Source organism: Rissa tridactyla, chromosome 12, assembly GCF_028500815.1.
Source record: "Rissa tridactyla isolate bRisTri1 chromosome 12, bRisTri1.patW.cur.20221130, whole genome shotgun sequence".
Taxonomy (NCBI): Eukaryota; Metazoa; Chordata; class Aves; order Charadriiformes; family Laridae; genus Rissa; species Rissa tridactyla.
In genome coordinates, this window is record NC_071477.1 from 10,402,692 (window position 1) to 10,426,399 (window position 23,708).

Below are 23,708 nucleotides of genomic sequence, written 5' to 3' on the forward strand. Positions count from 1 at the left end.
AATAGTGTCAGTGGCCTCATGTGTTCTTGTACCTGTTTCTACATTTTTCATGATAGGTGTTTCACCTCCTTAGGTTGCCTTATATAATCAACATTACAAAAGGAAGTGACAACTGGTCTATTAGCAAGGTTATCTTTCCCTCCTACTCAGCTTCCTACTAAGGAAGAACATCCCTTTCAATGTCAAGGAGGAGAACTGATTAGAATTTGCAGGCTACAAGATGTTTTCACATAGAGTAAGTGGAAAATCAAAAGCTTGTCACCAATTCTGTATTATTTCTCTAGTCATCTGTAAAGAACAAAAATTCTCAATTTTAATTTACAATTCACAAAACATTTTTCCTGATGTCTTGTCTCTGGGCAATCTACATTAGATGAACCCAGAAGAAACCGTAAAATAAGGAACTGAAGTTAACGTTACTCATTGTGTATATAGCAGAGGAGTGCCGTCAAGACAGCTAATAGTTTACATAATAGCCTATGAAAGCATAATTAGCCCTTTTGCATTACAATTGTCCTTGAAGATATAGGAGATCAAGAAAGTATTCTCCAAGGATTTGAGGATGCATTATGTTTACATCAGGTAAGAACACCACCCTAATTTTAAAACCAAAGTGATATTAGATTAAATTCCTTACCCAATAGGGCATTTCCTTGAAATAATGCTTGCTTTGTTCCAAGGTTATTTCCATTTGCAGACATAGCATTATTGTAAAACTCTGAACTAGTCAGATCACCTAGAATTGCATCCAAATTATCCAAGTCTCCACTCATCTGAAAAAGACACAGTGAAATAGCAAGGTTATTTACTATCATATGCCTATCCTTCAGCTTTTATTTAACTCCTCACTGATCTTAAAAGATATAACTGGAAGACAAATGTTTTAGTTCACTGACAGTACCTTGGGCTATCTCTCAATTTCCTAAGAACTTCAGATATCATTTAGCTATATTTTTTTAGAGTATTTTGCTTGTCTAATTTTGAGAATTAGGAAAAACTGGACGTACACATAAATAAAATGAAAAGCACCTATGAATATAAACATTTCAGTCATTACAAATTACAAAGATAAAAACACTAATGAGAGCAAACAACATCAAGAATGTTTACCATTCGGTGATAAATCATGTATTTGTCATACACAAAAAGCCTTATTTGATCACTGGTAAACACAACAACATATGAAAAGTACCCACAGATTTTTCTAGTCAATTGGAGTCCTAACCTTCTTTAGAAATTCGTCTTTAAATCAGATGAGTTTTAACAGAAAAAGTATTGCATATACAGTGGATTCATATCTTCACAAAATAAGCTTCTCTGAATACGTTAATTAGATCTCAGGAGCAAGTACCGAAACTACGCATGGGTTACTATTACACAGTTGTGACTTTTCCATAAGTGGTACTCAAAAAAATGTTATAAGGTGTTTCATTTATAGTCAGCCATTAGCTAATACAAAAATTGGGCAGTAATTTTTTATTTACATAGCTATTACCGACTTGGGAAATCCAAGTTCTAAGATATCAACATGTTTTCAGTAAACTCTGCCATACTGACCAGTATTATTTACTTTATGGCAGTTCCAAATGTGACTTAGGAACTAAATACAACAGAAATATTATCTACGCTTTATAATTTTAAGAACAGCTGTCCCTAATAAGCGTACTGCTGCTTTGAGGAGAGCTGTTCCTTGGTGATATATATAGTTTACTATATCACGACATTTCTTGTAATTTCAACTCTAGAAACACTGAAACAAATAAATATACATGTACTTATTTGAATGCTGAACATACATGTATTTGGAACAATATTTTCCCTCATTTAAGGAAAAAGAGTGCTAAAAACAGTGAATGAACTAAAACCAATCTATAGTTATTTTAAGTATTACACATTTTTGTGTATTGTTTATATTTTCAAAACAAAATAATGTTTTACCTTCTGCTATTGTATTGCACATTACAGAGGCAGTTACAGCTCCATTTCCTAATAAGCCATAAACATAAACATGTGCTATGTGAAATAGCAGGTGTTAAAGATCTGATTTTAAGTAATAATTTCTAAATATACACTACCTTAATCATACCATAACTTGATAACATTAGTCCAGCACTTCAGTGCAGCATATTCGGATATATATATCTCCTGTAGTTGTCTTTGTGCTTTTTCAGTTACAGTAAAACCTGAGCGTATAGTTTCACACCATTTGCACAGAACTTTCTTAGAAATGTTTACATACACATACTATATTTACCCATTCACTGTAATAAGAAAATATTGGTTTGTTCGCTACCATCATTTTACATTATACTGTACCTCCTCCGCTGGTTCCGTTTTTATTTTCATCTCTTTTTCTTGACTAGAAGTAGGAATTGTAGAACTACTGCATTGTCCCATTTTATTGTCCACACTTTCTACTTTAGGCTTCAACTCTTTGGAAAGCGGGTCCTTACCATCATCTTTATCTAACAGATATCTTAGTAAAGCATTGTTTTCCTTCTTCTTTGGGCTCAGTTGTTCCTGTTTGACAGTGCCTTCTCCACAGGGCGCTGTATTACTAGCATCATGATACGTGTCTTTACCAGTAGCTTCAGCTGTGATCTTGGCTACCTCTGCAGGAGAATTACCATTCTGCAACAATTTATGTAAAATCCTATGCTTCTCTTGCAGGAGCGACCCATGCATGTTTGAGGAGGAGGAGGATACCCCTCCAGATGTTGACGAGGAAACTCCTGAAGGACTGGTAACGTTGGTAGAAGATTCTTTACAATTTGAGTCTAAAGGCGAGTTTGATGCTGTAGAATGTCCTCTTTCATCTGAAGAACACGTGAGTAGCTGAAGCAGTTTTTTATGCCCTTTGCTTTCAGATGGTCCTCTCTGACTTTCAGGTGCCTCCAGATTTCCCTCTTTACTGTCTTTTTCACTAAGGAGATCCCTGCTGTTTGACTGGCAGATGGAACTTTCCACTTGGTTTTGTTCACAATACAAACCAGAAGGGCTTTTGGAGTCCTGGGTACTCGTTTTACTTTGCTGAGCTATGCTCATGTTTGGGGAATTATCCAATTTTGGACCCGGTGAAGAAAGCGTTGATAAAAGGGAAGTTCCAACACCCTCACTAATGGCTTGAAGAGCACTAAGAGAACTGCTAGAGAAAGTGCTGTTGCCGGTGTTGCTGGCAGAGCCCATTGGAGAGTGCATACCTGTATCACACGACAGAGATCACACTTATTAGACTACAGTACTGTCTGTATCTACTTTTCCTTTGGGTTATGTATGACTGCCACATTGAGTTAATTATTTTAAAATAAAATTTTACCATGAAATTAGGTATACTACATTTAAGTAACATATATAAGGTCATCTAGAAATATTTAAAAGGATTAGAGATGCGATTCCGATGAAAGTGTGAAAAGATAGCTTAAAAAAAAAAAAACAAAAACAAAAAACAGCTTATAGCGAAAATAAAATACCTGTAACTGGAGAAAACTGGTGTGAACTCATTTTTGGACTTCCTCGATTCCTAGGAGATATCATTAGATTCTGTTGGTTGGAAGCTAAACCAGGACTACCATGTGGTGGGCTACTGATATTTAAGCCGTAACTGTTGTTCTGATAAGCAGAGGACTGCATTCCGGGTCCAGAGTTCACTGGCCCCATATTACCAGGGCCTCCATATCGAGTGCTGCTGAGCTGACCCACTGCACTGGGATCTCCCATACCATAGTTCCTGTTCTGCATTGGCACGCCTTGACCAGGTGACATGTTCATAAGACCACCAACAGAATTTGTGTTTCCAGCCACCGGTGTTCTGATGTTCTGCCCAACTGAATTAGGATTCGGCCGATATCCATTTTGTTCTCTGTAAGTTCAACAACATCCCCAGAAACCCCAAGAAAACAAATTAAAACCTTATTTGGAATCAAGTGCTACAAAGACAGAATAACATTATTAAATAATTTTCCAAACATTTTTTTCTAAGAGAGCAGTGAGAATTCAAGCTTCCACAAAAGCAGAACTAAGCCATGCCGCTCATTTATTCATTACAGAAGTGCTTGGCCCTTTAGGTGATTTCAGTTATAAAGTGCGTACATAGTATCACCCCTTCAAAAGGCTTTCATCGACAGTCATTAGTCAGATTTATCAGTTTAAACATCTTCCTCCTTTTACTCCCTTCCTGAGTCAATGCATGACACCATTCTGCTGTGCACACTAATGATGCCCTGAACAATCTCAGCTACTCATTTTTCAGCATCTGGAGGCACTTTAATGCCAGAAGCCGACAGATTCCCTCCAGAGTGGCATTTCAATTATTCTTGTAATCAACAAGAACAGGTCACGGGAAGTGCCATTTAAGCTACGTTTAACTTTGAGTCATCAATGATGCATCTGAGGGGGTTTTGTTGTCTTTTTAATTGGTCTGCAGTTAAAAAGAGTAAGATAAGGCATGTAACTAAGCACTTCTATTTTCAGTGTTTCATCATCATAAATGTTAACCCAAAAGAATAATGAATACAGGCTCCATGGAGGTACTGAGGAAAAACCTCTCTTCTGACTGTGACTGTCTTTCTGCCACACGTTTAAGTTGGGAGTGTCAGTGTCAGGTTAACACATTTATTTCTATGCTATGCAACTCTACTTCCCAAGTTATTCCCCCTCTGTTTGAGTTTTAATCAGATAAAATATTTTGGGTTGGGTTTGTTTTTTTTTAAGGTATCTTCAATGTCAGATATATTTTTAACAGCTATGACTCTTAAATGACAAACAGATACCACTGATTTCACCTTTGAAGAAAGTGGGTAGAGACAAATCCATGGCGGTCATTAGTTACAGGATTTCGAAATAGTTTACTCTTTGTTTGCGCTGTCACTATGGTACCATCCGCTAAAGAAAACCGATACAATGGTGTTTCAGCATGACCTTGTGTATAAGCTGTAAAGGAGATAAACAAATACAATTCATATTTAAAACCCCAAGAATTATTAATATGCACTCTACAGACTTTTAACACAATACCCTTTATTTGCTGAAGATTTAAAAGAAAAAAAAAAAGACACACACAAGATAGATATTCAGAAAAAGGAAGTATTACACATTTTTCCCTAAATTAGTAGAGGGAAGACAAAAGTAAACAAGGTTATTTTGATGCTGTAGTATTTTGTGCTCAACATGCACAGTTGGCAAAGTTCTACATTTGTTAACAGACTTCCAAGGCTAGGTTAGTAGGTTTCTGTGGTTTCTCCTTGGGGAGAAGGACTAATCAAAACTTTAATATTAATTGCAGTAAAATATACAGGTAATTAATATGGAACAGAAATGAAACTTGGAAGCCTTCAGATGAAGTATTTTTCAGTTTAGAAGTTTTATTTCAATCAAAAAAATTGTGGAAACCACTGCTTTTAATCTGAGCTCCAAATTCCTTGTTAATTTAGGATTTATTTAATCAGTCAAGTTGAAGAATTTCCAGAGGAATGGAAACTTCATTTTCTGCCAGTATGAGTTTCTCTTTATTTAATATCCCCTCTGCTTGAATTACTTTGTGAATCCTTCAAAAAGACTAGAGTTTAGAAAACTTAGAAAATGTCATCTTTCTTACTGAAGACAGTGGCTGTACTTCACTTTATCTATCAAGGTTATCAAATTAGCATTACAAAATACCTAACACTGGAACACCGAAAATATTTTGAACCCTTCTGTCTTGAATAAGAAAACGGCATCAACACAACTTTATCACTTTTAGTGAGCTACCCTTTAACAAAAGAAAGGATGAATTAAAATAAAAAGAAAGTCAAACTCATGTTAAACAAAGGTAACAAGCTAATGATAATTAAGGATTGCATGTTACTACAGAAATATAGCTGTCATTGTAATTGCTATATCCATCTGTGGAAAAACAGATTGCTTCAGGCTCCCAGATCGTGTATCTGATATTTTCCATGGAAATTATCAAAAGAGACACATTAGGAAAAACCAAATAACTTCCATCAGAATTCCTATTTCTCAAGAGGTCATCCTCCTTCAGCTTGTAAATATGAGTCACAGCAATTAAGACTACCAAAAAATATGAAAAAAATGAACACAGGCAGAATTCAGCATTTTTGTTTGTCAGAAAAAAAACGCAGCCATTAGGAGAAGCATTACGACCAACATTGCAAACAGATTTTTACCTTCATGATAGTGGCGTTTGTTTGACCATGACTGTCCATCATTATGGCATAAGAACCTCTGAATACACCGACGAATTATATCTTCAAAGCCAGGTCTCATGGAAGACCGTAATGAGTTTGTATCAATGTTGACAAGTTTTCCTGTAACAGGAAAGAAAATACACAAGTTAAACTCTTTATTATATTACTATGCCAATCCTTTTGTATAATTACGGTACATATCTGAAGGCTCCAATATCACCATTTTAATTGTTCATCAGCCTAACACCAAATTTTGAGTATGCAGAAGTTACATTTATGAATTATCTGCTATGTGAGAATATGATGCTGCTTGTTAAAACAACAATATTCAAAGGGGTTTAGGTAACTGAATAAGAGGAAGTTAAGTACCCACAGGATAATGCCAGAGCTTTAGAAAACAGTAACTTTAGCCTCTGGTTACAGGCACCCAAAGGAGGCATACACAGTAAAATTTTCAAAAATACTGACCAACTACATCCACAAATGAAAATCATAAATACTAACCGGTATCCGAAAAAGCCCCATTCAGATTATATAAGTATTTCAATTTAAACAGCGTAAACCACTTTAAACATTAGCTCGCATACTGTAGAAAAATACAAGCTTCAATTATGATTTAAAATATTTCTTACATGTAAAGAAAAGCACAATGACAACCACTTGAAATGTTGCCAAGTTAAAACACAAGTAATGTTTTATACAAGCTGCCAAACAATAGCATATTAGCGTAGAGACAGAAAACATGTCCCACAGTTGTTATTATACCTCACTACCAACAGAGGTATATTGCAAAAACCAGCTGGGACTTCTCATTATGAATTCTGCTAGTCACTACAGGTACATGATTGATTTACCTACTTGATTTATTGAAAACAAGCACATGGACACAAAAAAAAGATACCTTCATCTTGGGTACGTTTCTCACCTGAAAGATCATGTCTTGTAATAAAGCTCTCTGGATTTGTTGGAAATACCCTTTCTGCAGTTGTGATACGACGTGCCACACAAATCATACAGGACTGCAAATCTGTATTTAAAAAATAATGTTTCTTCTTTAATTTCTCTCCTATTTTATTCTATTAAAGCATCTAATAAAATAGCTGAAGCATCCTTCATTGTTAAAATGGAAGTATAAACAATAAGAATTTACATTTTCGCATTCTGTTCCTACTTACTTAAAAATGGATTGGAGAAGCTACAGATTTCGTAACACATACCAAATACCAAAAAGCTTTACTCAGAGATTTCTTTTGCGCACAGTAATTCCACAAAATTTCCTACCTTCCCCCTCTTCCATCATAGCTCTTGGCTGAGATAAAGCAAAGCACTGCATTGTTTCATATCTTTGACGTGTATCCTGGTGGCTGCCTACATCTTCCAAAAGATCATGAGAGGTTTTCACCATCATCCGGCAATTGAATGTATGACTCTTCTGCCTTGGTGTTTCATTGGTCCAAGCAACTCCATTAACTTAACAGAACACAGTAAGAATTTATAAAGATTTTCAGATAAAATCAAGTCATACCTGATTTTTCTTAATTTAGATACCTTGTTCCTGTATTATAGAGATTAAAGACTATATTAAGAAGCTTTCTCAATACACCATCAGTTTTACACATTGGGAACAGTAGTATCAAAAACCAAGTAAAAAAACCTCTTTCTCTTAAGTGACACTTCCAGTTACTTGAAGGAGAGCTGAAAAGTCACTCACATATTTAAAAAACAAGTTTCCTCAGCTAGTCTTATGACTTTAGGCAACGTGTTCCTTTAGTATCCTTGCTTTAAGTTACAGGTAAACAAACTGCAAAGGCTAAAGTACCGTGTGAAATTCTGGCACACTGATTTCTGGTGGTGTGCCTTAGTAACAACACAGTAGTATTTTTCAAGATTAACATACTTCTGTGGTCAAATATTCTTTGTATAAGTAATTTGTTTTGAAAGGTTATCCGTTACAAGTTGTTTTGTTCTTCTCTGATTGTTTTCAAATAGCTCGGTAACAGTGTAATAAGTCAGCTTTTATTACCTGAAGATTTTGGTAAGTTTTTAAGAAAGTCCTTCCGGTCCTCTTCATGCAAGATACCATATACGCTCGTATTAACCAAATCTTCTTGTTTATATTGCAGATACTGTGTGACATTTTCTGACACAAACACTATGTTCCCATCTCGATTTACAACAAACAGGAAACCGTCCAATGCCTAAATATTAACATGACAACATATCATATAAGACACACTGCCTAATTCTGAATATAATTTAGTTTAGAAACTATGTGGGTGATAAATGTCAAGTTACAATACATGCATTTCTCTTCAAGGGTAGAGCTGAAGTTTTACATTTTTCTCTGAGAAAAGTTGTGTCTGGTAAGGAATGATTTCAATATTAAAAATTAATTTGTTCATTTGTTATTGCATTGAGCTCTTTGACAGTGATAATCAGCCTTCTTATTTCATTCTTGCTTTATTTGAACACAAGATAATGAATTTGTAACATTATTTCGATAGCTGGCAAATTGAAACAAGAAGAAATTCAGTAGAAACAAGTCATAAGACATGAACATGAGGCCATTTCCACCACGAGGTAAGGGGGTCTATTCGTATCTTAGAATACTGTATTTTCTTAACTGAAAGAAACCCTCCAATATCTATGTAAAACAGTTAAGTTTCAAAAGTGCTTTTTAATAGACTTGTAAATATAGGATTGGTTTTCTAGGAATAAAGAAAAGCTATCTGATACGCACCTTTTTTTACAACTATTATTAGATTATTTTACTTGATGGCAACATTTGTTTAAAATGCTTCACAATTTGGAAACACAAACCCCAATACATCACAAACCTCTGGTCTTTGCAAAATCTTATCCATTTATTTTAATGCCTATCCTCCAGAAAAAGCAAAATATTCCTTGTATTACTAAGCACTGCTTTAGTAGTAATTTGCTAATGACTACTGGAAAAAGTGAAGCACAAGAACATGAGAAAAATCCAAATGCTATTCTTCTCTTTCATTCTGAAGAGAATTTCAGCAAAATTAAGAAAACATGATAGATTTTATTCCTGTCCCTTTCAATATAGTTCTTGCATGCTGTTTATTACTGTAGGATTGCAGGCTTTATTATAGTATTTTCACCTGCCTTAAGTATTTTCTTCCATAGGGATTTACACTTGCCTGTAACAAAAGAGGTCCCAATGAATCCTTATCAATAACCCCTTGACCCGTAGAAGATACATCAGCTTTCTGAACATCATCATCATTAGAAACTGCTTTTCCTGAAACCCAAAAGATACATTTCAGTAAAGCAACATTTCATATGAAGATTTTAATATTATAAGCCAGATTCTAGGAAGTGTGTGAATAAAGGCCAAAAAAAAGCATGAATAAGAGAGGAAGTCTCATACATTGTTAGTTGGTTAAGACCAGAAAAAATGTCACGCTATATAATGCCAAACCCTTTGCTTACATAAATTGACTTGACAGTTAAAGATCAACTTGTTTTGTGAACAATATTTCTTCTGCTGCTTTTGGGATCATCTGTCTGATGAATCCCTGCTGACCCTTTCAATGGCCATTAAACACACTCATTATAACATATCTCTTCCTTATGGTTTTATTTTGATCATCTCATCGTCGTTGGCCAGTTTTCAGATGCCATCACCATTGTTCTACAACAAGGCTTTGGCTCATGTTAATATATGCGTGCATGTGTATGTATGTATACAATGAAATCACATTTTAAGAATCAAAATATCCTAAATAAATCAATTGCAGGGGAAGGTGGAATGGGAATCCACACCAAGCAGCAGAATTACAGAAAACAAATTGTAAACTTTGTTCTGTGATACTTCCTGGCTCACTAAGCAGACCACAAGAGGAGTACAACATCCTAAGGGAAGATTATCACATACGCAACTCTATAAAGAAACAGAATTATTACATTAGAATACACTAGATTACACTAGAAGAACCTTAAAAACAGAAGTTAAGATTATTTTTTTTTTTAGCATTGTTTTAATATGTTTTCAAAAGATGTGGCAATTTACCAAGACAGGTAAAATATATACCACAGTTCATTTGGGTTTTTTAATGCTTTGCTGTGCAAGGGAAATATGTACACTTGGCAGGCTGCTGTCATTTGGGGGTGGCTGGGGGGAAGGAGGGAGTGGTTTAAAAAAAAATAATTTTTTTATATATATATCCCTCACTGTAATTTCAAAAATTATGTTTACCGAAACTTGCTGCATTGCTATTTTCTCCTTTGTTGACTTAATTATACAATGAGTACAGTCAACTGCACTATCTAATTGTTTGATATCAAGCTAAATGCATTTTAAATATATTGGAGTCCAATACTTAAGCATTTATGAAGCATGTCTTAAACAGCACAAGAAAAGAAAACAAAGTCCACAGAAATATAATAGGGGAAAACAGCAATAAAAATTAATATATCTTATTGGAAGTATGTCCCATAAGGAACTAGGTATTTTTTAAGAAATTAATTTCAAAGCATTAAATTCCCTTTAAGCATGAAGTCCCTTGAAATGAAAGACAATGGTACATATTCTTCATACTGGTGGGTACTTAGTATATTGTACCAGCTGATTGTACAATGTCATGTTTCTGGTTTCTCTGTGGATGATCTCAAGATTTCCTAGTATTTTCAGGAAACTGATAAGAAAGGTCATACAAAGTTTTAAAGCCCCGATTCCCAATAAAAAAAAGTGATATCAAATACTTGCGTACTTTTAAACAGAAAATTATTTAAGACCTATTAAAGGTTTGGTTCAAGTCAAAGTCCAAAGACTTTCTCAGTGACATGCTCTTATGAAAGACACCACTCGATTTTCCAAGTAACTACTGCTCTGGGAAAGGAATCACAAGAAAATGAAATTATTTATTTTGGCTTAGCAGGGAACTGTACCTTGCTCTTTTATCTGTCGAATCTGTCTCACAGTTTCTTTTAAAATAGCACATTTGTCTGGTTTGACATTGAAATTGTCAATGTCACTCAGATTAGCAGATATCAGTTCAGCCAGTTCTTCAATGTATTTGCTTTCCTGCTCACGCCGACGCTTCTCACCACTGCAGGTCAGACTAGGAACCAAAAACATCATTTCATATACTTACATACCGTCATATACAAAAGCTGGGCTCACTCTGTGAACTTTAATGTACCTCATGTAACACTTACCTATTAAACCTATGTAGTAGTTACTCTTCCAGCAAACATAAATCTGAAGTGAGTGTGTTTTGTTACACTGTTGTTTGTTTTGGGTTTTGGGGTTGTTTCAGTTTTTTCTTTTTTTCTTTTTTTTTTTTTTTTTTTTTTTTAAGAATTTTAAGTACAAATTTATCTTAAAAGGATATGAGAAAGTTACTCATCCAAAAAATCCTCCTGTGATTGATCTATCTTTAATGAAAATAGTAATTGTCTATTATAAAACTGTAACGCTCATACAAAAAGTATATTTTAACCTTAAAAGTTACTTTACATTTCTTTATAATTTATTAGACAAATCAAATAGAATTTTAACAATCTATGAAATCCCTTTGGTTTGCTTGTAACAGGACGATTACAGAAGGGGATACCTCAGAGAAATTTCTAGGCATCAGGACAAAAATGTCATCTCAACATCCAAGAAAACCAGAATCCCAGACAACCTAATGTTGCTGGATGAAGTCTCTCTCTGAAATTCTTTTTCCTACATAGGTTAATGTGCTGAGTAAAGCCACTGTCTACAGCCTAAATCAACAGAGAGAACAGTGTCATACACAGAGCATGCCAAGATTAGGAAAAGAAGGACTCAGGAGAAAGGCAAGGGGTGGGAATGGGCAGACTGAGGGAAGCAAAAGAATGAATATTCTTTCAGAAGAAACCAAGTGAGAGCGTTAGGAAAGCATGCATGGACCAATACTGGAGAAAACAAATACATGACAAAGCAAGGGCTTGAAAGATAAAGAAAACTAATGAAGGGTGACAAACTGAAAAACAGAATTCTTGAATGGACAGACACTGGAGAAAAGGAAAGAGAAACTGGAATGGAGGACACTCACAAAGAGATATGGGATACGGTGGGAGAATCTGAGTATCTCATACACAATCTGTTGCATGATGGAGATAATTAGCATGGGACAGTGGGGACATATAAAAAAGGGAGAAATGTGAGTTCACATGGTATTTTGGTGAAACTGAAGACAAATTTAATAAAGGTTAATACTCTGTGGGAACAAGAACCTGAAAGGATAACACAGAACTCTTAACATGTGTTGGAAAGCAATGAAGTTGGAGAGGAGAGAAAATGGATTCCCTCAGATAACAATCTCTGACAGAGTTGAGTGAGGGGCAGGACGACAGCGTGGAATGCCAAAATTTGAGATGAGCTTGCAAAGAACTAGTCTGGAGAAATGGAAGTCAGGACAAGTGCTGAACCTATTGCAGTATTCTGTGCTGACCTGAAATGAGGCCTGCCAAATCAACTACCAGATATAACATGCTGCCTTTGAAATGTCTGCGAAACAAGAAGTTTTTCTTCTTTTGCCTTGCAATCACAGCTTCAAACAGTGCTTCTTTACATGTTCACTCTATTAAGATTTCCACAAGAGTCTAATTGTACAGCACAGTTCATCAGCTTTGGCATATCTACACATAATAGTAAAGTTCTGTATCTTCACAACAGAAGCTGGCATAGAGAATTTTTCAACTGAATAAAAGAATTAGTTAGAATTTTAAATTGCAATGAAAACTTGAAAAATATTTTTAAAAACTTATAATACAAGAAGAAAAGAAGTCTATATAAACATACCTTGCACCTGGTGTATCACAGGGCAACGGTTTGCGCTTCCTTGACTCATTGGTCAAGCTATCCAAGGAGTTTTCTCCTAATCCACTCATCTTGAACATGCATCAGCAACTAAAAACAATGAAATAAGAATTGTGAATGAACCCCTAAAAATAATAATTTAAAATGCAGAGATTACTTATTTTTATAGGATTTATGAGTCAGTATTTTTACTGGAAATCCATATACCTTTTTAGTATTAAAAAATAACATTTGGTTACCGGAACATATGACCAAAACACTGAAAATACAGAAACACTGAATAAAATTTCCTTTTCTCTATGCCCCTTTTTTCTCTTCATGTAATCTAACCACTGCAGCCACAAATAATTGTCATCCTTAGGAGTAAATCAGTGGGCTTAAATGAGAGTTTCACACTTGGCTGGGTTATTATAGTAAGCTTGGCTTACTATTACCACCTCTAACTCAACAGGTTACTATAGTCTAAACTTCATATCTCTTGCTAAACCTTCTAAAATTAACACAGTTTTCTAAAACTTTGAGGACAAGCGAAGCAAATACTTCAGAACTCTTTCAACCCTATTGCTTCTGCAGCAAAGATTGGGCCATAATGCAATAAAATAACAGGTTGCTTTTATTGAAGCCTAGTTATGTTAAACAGGCCATGGCATATATCCATGACACTCATCTCCCCTCACTCCCCAAGAGGAAAAAGGAACACAGTCACAGAGGAAAGCAGACATCTATGCCAGAGCCTGCTATGCAACAATCAACAACATGCTGACGGAAGAAAAAAAACTTTACAATGGAGCTATGCTATTTATGTAGCCAGACTATTTTAGAACATAATTAGAAATACAAAATAATCTGATAATTTGCATTTGGAGTTTTTTTGTACCACAATGACAACAAGACGCGACTGGGCAGTTAGAAGTTTAGTGTTATTTTATCCTTTTAAAAGAAATTTCCAAATTAAATGTCAATTTAATTTACTGTAATATAATTCAGACTGCATTTCTTTACCCCATACAGCAACAACAGTAACTGGTCTTAAGCATTTAGGTAAGACAGTTATATTTGTTAGTTGGAGAGAAACTTTTCCATAATGTATAATCCAGGCACTAATAAATCTTTCAGGAAAAAAAAGTTCTTTAAGGATCTCCACAAGCAAAACCCACGGTTACTACACATATTAAAAAAAAAAAAAAAAAAAAAAAACAACAAAAAAACCCAAAACTGACTTAGGATGACCAAATCCCTAGGAGTCTGTGATCACATATCACAAGGACAAGCAACCGACAGACACGCCTTCAACTAAATGAAGTTTATGTTAAGGTATCAGAGACTGGCAGCCAACCGAGTGGAAGCAGCTCTGCAGAACAGGATCGGGGCACGCTGGTGAACAAGAAGTTATCTGAACACAAGTCAGCAGTGTACCCTAAGTAAAGCAAGCCCACCCCTTAGAAAGGCACCTAGTCAAGTGAGTGCTTCCAGGACAAGCCATCTAAAGAAAAAAGAGAAGTGTGTGTATTACTTCTGAGGTATTAACCTTGACTGATTGCGTTTTTCGCTTACTGGCTTTTTGTGGCAAAAGAAAATAGTACTGCTTCAGTTCTTTCTAAAGTCTAAACTGAAGGGGCAAAGACACACAAGAATATATCTGCATGAAGCAGAACGGGGGTCGCTTGCAATAGTTGATACTGTTATTGCAGGATGTTAGCTATGGGTGGATAATTTAAAATGGCAGTCTTCTTACAGCAGTACAACCTCTGAAAGCTAGACAGGACAGAGGACTGCTGGCTGCACTGGGGAACAGACACCAGATTACTCTGGCAGAAGTAAAATGGCATCTCTTTAAAGCATAAATTCTCTTTACAGCTAAACAAGTGTTACAACGCTCAACATATATTGTATTCATAACCAATCCTAATCCCAACTCATAGGCATTAGGAGAGGAAGGATAATATACTTTGTACCTTACAATAAAAACAACAGTAAAACATAATCTTGCATTTGAAATAAACAATTACAAAAGATACTTTACTCCGTAACTACGGTTAGGGACTGCACAGATAAGAAGTTGGTTTTACATCTAAATATTTCATACAAACCCAGGATGAATAAGGTAAAACCCAATATACAGAAAGACAGAAGAGCAAGCCTGAAGACTTTTATTCAATCATATATTCCTCCAGGGAAAAAAACTCTCAAATACATTCATAGTGGCCCACTTTATGTGAGGATCAAGAAAAATACACTGTTACACCACTAGATGACAGCATAGCACAGAACAACTGCAGGGATACTTTCTTCAACAAGCAGCCGAATGAAAAACTACTCATCTCAACAAGTAAGCAGTTTGAAAAACAGATTATATAAACAGGCTATCAACATGCAAAAAGCAGCTGATTATCTGAAGCTGACACTCAACAGAACATGTGACTCACAAGGTCTCATGCCTACAGACCTCACAGCTCAGGCTGAGTCCCAAGAGTCATTCTGTAGGTGACGCACGCACTCCAGGATTGGTGCTTCCCCCGTAACTGCATTCACAGGCAAAGCTGCAGGGTTAAGAGCTACTGCGGAAAAAGAAAGGAAGAGCTTAAAATATAAGACTTAAAGGTAGCTCAGGAAGGGTGTGGGCACAGCAAGTATGTCAGAAGCCAAATTCTATTTAAGAGGAGAAAAGATTTAAAATACACCAAATAGTTGAAAAATTGAGTTAGGACAGACATTTCACCAGAATATAATTTTGCAGGTAACAGGGTTGCATTAAATGACTTAGAACGGAAATGTCATTTCTGGTTTAACATCTACCTGTACTAACAGATAATTCACAACATGATTAAATAGAAAACCAAAATTATTAAATTTTGTCTCACAAACATGTTACGTATCAGAGAATATAACCCTTCTTCTATTTAAGAAAACCTTTCAGTGTCTAAACATAGAAGTTTGGAGAGGGAAGGAAAAATTAGGTAATTTGTGTGTAGGCTGTTTCCCTACTATTACACCCACATAGCTTGTGGTAGTTTATTCAGGCCTGAAGCTGCAGAGCTCCTGCACATGTATTTTCCTTTCCCCAAGAGTATCACTACAAGCTGGGAAGGCATGTAATGCCTAGAACAACTCTGCAACTGCTTAGCTAAGGAAATTACAGAAGCTGCTTCCCAATACAGATGGATTTACAGTACAAATTGTTAACAGCAAAACTAATTTCCCTGCTACGGGAAATATTAGCAAAAGAAGCCATTATTCAGTGAGTTAATAATGAAAGAAATCACCAGTTAAAAAGTATTATATTTGTGTTATATTTGTTATATTAAAAAGTGTTATATTTATTCATTGAATATGAACCTATAATTTCTAATGATCTAAAAAGTTTTTTCCAAGAAGAAATCTATTTTAGGAGGTTTGGGGGCTTTTCCTGAAGTTAATCATTATTTCAAGACAGCTTCAAAACACAGCTTTCAAATGTTAAAACTCTGATCCATTTAGCTATTGAAAACAGATGACACAAGCCACACTTTGTTCTGTCCAGTATTATTTTCCAAAAGTTATTTGGAAAAACAAAGCCCTAGCTCTTGCCAAATAATTCAGAAAGGTATACATTTGTATGAAACAGAGAATGTTAAAGTTGAATGGAAGCAAATATGTCCAGAGCCCTCCAAAGTTTATACTTAAAGTAAGTTTGAGAAAAACCAAGACAACATAAGAGATGGTTCAAAGCCTTCAAAGCAAAACATCATTTAATTCCATTGGTTGTAGCAGTAATGAACCACTATATACTGATATTCCACCAGTAGAGTGGAACCAAAGGCAGCAATATTTGGAGAAAAAGTTCCAGACTTTCATGATTATTTGCAAATAATAAGTACTAGCTTTTGCATTACCAAATCCTAAATTTTCCAAAATTTTTCTCACTTATCTAAAAGAGGAAACAAGAAAACAAAAAATAATAAAGACCTTTTTGCTCATCAGTAAAAGTGCTGAAAAAACATTTGCCCTTTTTAATGAAGTGCACGTGTCTACGTCCTTTGCAATGTACTATATACTTTTCACATGTCAGGTCTGTTCATGTCTCAGTGAAAACCAAAGATGGACTGTTAAAAAGGTAGTGTTTTTTGCAGGTAATATGAGTTCTAGTAATTATAAATCCACCCATTGCAACAATACATGTACAGCCTTCCAAACAGAACCATAGAATTTAAAGAAATTGTCAGCATTTCTCACTAGGATTTTTCAACCTGCCAAAATTTAAGCATTTTGATAGGGGGGAAAAAAAAAAAAGCTTCTAAAATTCTGTCCCAGGCTACCAAGAAAAGACGCACATGTCGACAATATGGTATGTCTGAAATCAGGAAAGTTCCCAAAGCCATTTCTTAGAGTGCATTCAAGTCAAGCGGACGTCAAGAATTACTAAGCACAGTACTTAGAAGTACTAAGCAGAAAGTTTTCAGTGTGATAGGATAGTTTCTTCCTTGGTCTTACTCACGTCATCCCCACACAAATTGGAAAGCTACTAACAACATTCATTAGATCACTTTCTGCTAGTTTGTTTTTCAGTGCACTGATTTCCTTCTCCAACTCAAGCATTATTCCCTCATGCCCGTGTTCTCAGCAGTTGTAGATGAAAGACCTATTCACCAAATAGGACATGGCAACTGGGGAGGTTTTATCCTAACAGGGGTCCAAAAATATAAACAGTTAGATGCTTCAGATTTAGTTTTTGTATTTGTTTAGCTGAAATAGTTGACCATACACACCTCCCCCAAAAAACCCCAAACCCACAAAGCACAACCACACAATACTAATTTAAAACATATCCAAAATATTTAAAAATATCATATTATTTGCACAAAACTATTTTTAACACTTCTTTGGTCCCATGAAACCATCAAGTTTTTCCTATACTAAATATATGTACTCATGGTATCTTGCATGGTTGGCAGCTCTTCTGTCCGAGCTGATTTCTTCTTTGAAAAATTGACCAGGGAAAAAGCATAAATTGGCTCTTAGCATTCCCCAAAATAAGCCAATTATGAAGAATTAAATCAAACCAGTCCTTTTCAATGAACCATGAAGATGGTCTGGATTTTTTTTAATTGTATATAATGTTGAAATATTGAGTATAATCCTCCTTTCTAAAAAACAAGGCATAATTCACAGTTTTTAAAGATGCAAATTATAATAAACTAACTGGTTTATGCTAAGAGAATATTTAAATTGTATTTGATACAAATAAAACTAGAAGACATTCCATTCATGAAAATTTGTTATTTCAAACTTACAGCTTATGATAGCTTTCCAGTGAAACTTCTAATACAAAATATTCTTGAAACTGATGTTCCCATTTATACAGATAGGAATCCACAAGAAAACAAACTTAGAAAACTCCTTTCTGGCAGTAGTGAAGTAAGGGGGTTTTGGCTTGGTTTTTTTGGCAGGGGTTTTGTTGTTTGGTTTTTTGTTCATCTTCCTTCCCTCCTCCCCTTTTCTTCTTTTTAAGAACATGCTTCTTATATACTTACATGTACAGTTTGTACATTGTAGCTTTAAAAATGGTAAGAGAATAACTATTCAGGTACATATAGTCCAAATATGAAATCAGTCACTTACTTGTCCTTAGCAAACATTCAAGCACAGCATATTATTCAGGGGACCTTCAGAATCAGAAGTCATTTTAAGTCACATCCTGAAAAACAAAAAAGGCTGTACATTAACAAAAAAATGCTTGTTTTTCAATTTTTTCACCTAATATTAATAATATTACCAAGAAAGCAAACACTCAATATTGAGATATTTTAATGTAAAACATGTTTAAGACTCACTTATAATAACCATAACTAACTGTCATCTTTGCTATATGCTAAACAGCTCAAAAGTCTGAATCTTAACATCACAAATGCCACCCAGTAAGCCAGAATTCCTTTCGTATAAGAACTAAATATATTCCTTTTCAATGCAATTTTTTTTTTTTACTTTGGAAGAAATAATGAGACTGTTGTAGATATTTGATCTTAGTAACTTTTAAATCTTAATATAAAAAGCTGCAGCCCCAAATTAATTATTTTGTGGACTTATGACTGGCAAGTAAAGATTAAGTGCATGGCCACTCTGTGTCAGCCTGTACACATTGCTTGGTACACAACTATTACACGAGAATAGCAAACTGTTTACAGAGCTATGAACACTCAGGTTTCTGTTACTCTGTTTTTCTATGAAATTCTAGGAATGATTAATCCATATTACCATGCTTTATACAAGGTATGATTAAGTGTACTAATTAGTGAGATTCTGGGTCTCAGTAACTTAGGAATTACAGTAGAGAATTACAGTAACTTAGGAAAAGTTTTAAACAACAGCTGCATGATTGAATCGATTTACTGAAAACTGCTTAAAGCGCTACACAAAGCAGAGGCTGTTCAGGCTAATTAAAAAAATAAATTGCTCTTGGGAAATATTTATGAGACATTCACATGTAAGCACACACCATAGTCCTATCCAAAATCAAGAGTTTCAAAATTGATACTTCTACCCAGACTATTTAATGGGTAATCACCAGCAGGCAGGTAAAGGAGTTTGATTCAAGTAGCTCATTTCTTAAGAAATTAAACTGAAGCTTTTCGTATCAACTGGTTGCATATGCATTCATCTGCTGTTTTAATCATCCCTTTGACAATACTGATTGTAGCTTTATTTATATGAACTAGAATTACCAATTAGAAGGTTGATTGACAATGTGGTCACGTAACAGTAAGCATCAAGAGTAAATTGTCTCCTAATTAAAGACTTCTGTAACACCATTTTATGCTAAATCAACCTCTGATAATCATAGAAACCAGAACAAAAGCACACCAAAAAAAAAGAAGAATCTAAGAAATCTTAAGATGCAGTATCAGAAACATTTAGACACCACAGAAAATTAAATCCTTCAGCTGTTCATTTCTGTAAAAAATGCTAAAGCAGACCTATACTACACTCAGTGGTAGCTTGCTATCTAGCTTCACTGGGATGCTCTTATACATAACAAGGGTTATTTTCTGATGTCTCCACTGGACAGAACTTATGGAACAAAAAGGTAGTGTAAATTACACTCACTGTTCAGTATCAAAAGGATTCTGTATGACTGGAAATGCAAGGTGAAAGAGAAGAACCCTGAAAAACGTATTAAATTGAAGACCACATAAAAACCTTAACACAATTTAAATTAGTTTTAGAATATTCCCTTTATATTCCTCTCAAGCAAATATTCATTCCATGGATGTCATATCTGAGCTGTTTAAACAGAAGATAGAATACAACTTCTCAACTAAGTACTGCAGTAAAATAACTAAAAAATAACCTTCTGAATAACCTGAAGGCTCTTGAAGGGTTAGAAAAGCACCTAGAGTAGCACTCATTTGGTTTGGCCAAACACTGCAGAAGACCATCCTATGAGAACCGTCAACTGGCAGGGCAACCTAGACAGACATTCTAAATTCTATTCTACACACCAGGATGACATTAAAACAACCTGAAGCAGAGATGAAAACCCTACCCAGTAAACCAAAAAGTTAACATCAAATACGCTACAGTAAAATTTTGGCACATATCAAAAGTAAATAAGTCATACTATATTACTACCACTATAAATAAAACCATGATATTAAAATTCTATAATCTAATAAGTCATTACATTGTTATCATCTACAACATTTAAATAAAATAAAACACATCCCTCTTTCTCAATACTACTTGGTCTTTTCCTGGTAATGAAAGCCTGAACTCTTACATATTGAAAGTTGACCGTTCAACTCTGTTAGTGCTACTTGAAACCTACACGGTTCCTCTTCTGAGTACAGAGATAACAGCAAACTTCTTAACTTTTTAAATACAAAAAATATTTTATTTCAACATCATTTTCTGTTCTGTTTCACATGAATTAGTTTAGTTTATTAGAGTGCCTGTATCAAAGCACAGTCATGCACTAAGTGATTGCCAGTCTCAGAGCCAGTGTTCTTCTAAAAAGCGTGGCATTTGGGGCCATGCAGTCAGCTTCTCCACCAGCTCTCACCACACCACCACCACTTTCAACATGTGAGCATACTATTTCCTGCCTAAAAACTGCTCAGCCAGAAAACAAGAGTGCTCCCACAAAAACATCGTTCGGCATGTTTTGATCTCGATGAGCTCAAACATAGTGACCTTTGACTGATTTCCCCACTTTCAGGATGAGTTACAGAGATACTCAGTTTACACCATATAGAAATGAGGCATCCAACATAGCCTGTCTACAAAATTTAAGTGTGTTCATACGGTCCCATTTTGAATCCAATTTTTAACACACATGAAAGTAAGAAGATTACATTAGAATTTGGATGGGATGGCTAAGTGACAAGCCATATTGTTGCCTGTGGCACAGACAACAACAATATGACAGAGAGCTAAAGCCACACTGTTTTTAAGGTTAAAAATATACATATATATTCATAGTCAAATGTGCCAGCTTTGGTAAACACAATGGTTGCTTTTTGAAAGAAGACATAAAAAGGATTGTATCTGTAATCCTTCTTAAATGTTTCAGGTATAATTAATGTGCCTGTTTAAAAAAGAAATCAAATACAATATACTACACTTCAAACTACAGTACATAAATCCAACATATTTTTAAACCTTCCCTGGGGAAGGGAAAAAAAACCAGCAGATAAAAAATGCCACTGAACGTTAACTACAGCTTTGTGAATCTCAAAGTACAATGTAACAAACTACTGAAACAGATAATGAGACGCAAGCACACTGAGTTAATAAAAAGGTTTTGTTGTACTGTAACTATTTTGCACTAAAAAGTCTTAACTTACTTTTTAAGATTAAAGCAGCTATACTTACGTTATGAAGCAAACAGCAAACTATATTAATTGTATTGATACATTATTATACTAATCCAGCACTTCCATCACTATGATAATTAATAAAATACTATTCCAAAACATACGCATTCGATCATTCCCCACTCTTTTTTTCCCCCCTACCTCCTCAGCCAAAAAGGTCATTTACTAGATAACAAATAGCTGACTCAGAGACTCCGCTGAATCAGAGCTGTCAGTTTAAAAGAAAAAAACAAAAAACAGAACAAAACAAAAAAAAAAGTGCCATCTATAATCTGGTAGCCAGTGAAGCACACCTTGTTGCAACATATTAAATAATCTTAACTTGGCACACATCCTTTTCATATTATATGTTCCATTTTAGGGAGACTATAATTTTTCAGGCCTTGTCAGGTTTCATTTACCAATTCCCCTGCAGTGTTTAGTAAGCACTATGCACTCCTTGGCTATTTTTCAGACATGACAATTAACTTGAGCCTTGTTCACTTTGCATATATTAAAATGACAGGACACTTTCAGTTAAAGGATGGTCAGACGTGGAACACACTCGGAGTGCGTCTCCTGTTCCTCTAATAACGGGTGTGCTCTATTTTTGGAATGTCATTACTTGTTAATTCGTTTCCTATATGTCCCTGTTCGCTAGTCACAACAATAGATATAAGACCTTGTTATAGCAAACAAAATGTATGAAAGAGAAAAGGAGGGCTCCAGTGAACCTTATGCCTTCACCATAGACTGCAGAACACATAAAAATTTCTCACCTGTCAGCTTCTGCACAAAGCACTGTGGTAAAGTGCTCCTGCATCTCATCAGGGGTACAAAGACATGGGAGCCACATTCCAGGCTCAGAACTACTGCTGCTCCCAACCCAGCTGTGGAAAGGTATGGAACTTACTTGGCCAGATGTGTTTGTCAACATAGAGCTCTTGTAAGTAAAGGGCAGTTGGGCATAATGCAGCCACACCATCTACTTGCACGACACTGGCAACAAGAACTTGTATGCTCAAACACAGCAGGCCAAAAAAATATCGAAGGTGGCCTTTAATCTTGACTGATTTCCAAGCCACTGTACTGGAAGAGGTAATTTGGGCTTTCAATATAGCTAATGGCATTAGTTGAGTGTTTTTAGAATATATTTAGAATGTTTTTAACATAGGTAAGTCCTTACAGACTTGTACCTGTAAGGATACAAGAGTTAGTGAACAGTTATTTAAAAAATAATTTTAAAATTAATAAATATATATATATGAAGAAAAAAAATCCCTACCTCAAGTACCACAAAGAAAGAAACAGGATGTGATATCTGGGCTACTATAGTGGGACTTGATAACTACTTAACTGGCAAGAAACCACAGAACACCACCATTCTTTTCTGTAAATCCAGACACCTTAACAGCAGAAGAAACTCAAGCAAGTCAGTAGCTGACTGAAATACATATGGGTCTACTTAGGTTTTATATTAATACTTAATGAAGTTCTAAAAGTGGAAAACACTTCTTCCCATCATCCTTGGCGAAAACGGTGGATACTATGGAAAGAGACTGTACTGTGACCAGTGCACAAACCTCTCTACTAACAGCAATAAAAATTCTAAAATAAAATAGGAAATTTATATAAAAAGTGGTCCATTTACAAGACAAAATACCCTTGGCCAGAGCTCACAAGAGAGTACCAAGATAACAGTATTGAAGAGTCACTTTCCAGCTCTATATACACCTAATTCATAAGTGAGTCCATGCCATTTGACACATGACATAATCCATAGGTTAATAAGAATGCAAGCTCTACAATGTATCTCTATGTATTGCAATGTCAGCTAATTAGAAATTAAGTTTGAATTAATTCCCATCATTTGTTAAA

At 35.1% G+C, this 23,708-nt stretch overlaps 1 protein-coding gene across 16 annotated transcripts in view; it reads right to left on the reverse strand.

Annotated features, from left to right (window-relative positions):
• Positions 1-23,708, reverse strand: part of NCOA3 (nuclear receptor coactivator 3) — an 81,608-nt gene that overhangs the window by 9,621 nt on the left and 48,279 nt on the right. For 8 of the 16 annotated variants that reach the window (XM_054217943.1, XM_054217944.1, XM_054217958.1 and 5 more), the window contains 13 exons: positions 18,601-18,676; positions 15,449-15,560; positions 12,985-13,092; positions 11,103-11,275; positions 9,353-9,453; positions 8,209-8,383; positions 7,467-7,655; positions 7,111-7,212; positions 6,165-6,305; positions 4,782-4,929; positions 3,471-3,859; positions 2,317-3,200; positions 638-773 (listed from right to left, as the gene is read on the reverse strand). In XM_054217943.1, coding sequence (XP_054073918.1) covers positions 638-773; positions 2,317-3,200; positions 3,471-3,859; positions 4,782-4,929; positions 6,165-6,305; positions 7,111-7,212; positions 7,467-7,655; positions 8,209-8,383; positions 9,353-9,453; positions 11,103-11,275; positions 12,985-13,082 — 2,536 coding nt within the window. In that variant the 5' untranslated portion in view covers positions 13,083-13,092; positions 15,449-15,560; positions 18,601-18,676. The remainder of the gene's footprint in view (positions 1-637; positions 774-2,316; positions 3,201-3,470; positions 3,860-4,781; positions 4,930-6,164; positions 6,306-7,110; positions 7,213-7,466; positions 7,656-8,208; positions 8,384-9,352; positions 9,454-11,102; positions 11,276-12,984; positions 13,093-15,448; positions 15,561-18,600; positions 18,677-23,708) is intronic. The other 8 variants (XM_054217950.1, XM_054217951.1, XM_054217955.1 and 5 more) reach the window with 2 other exon arrangements.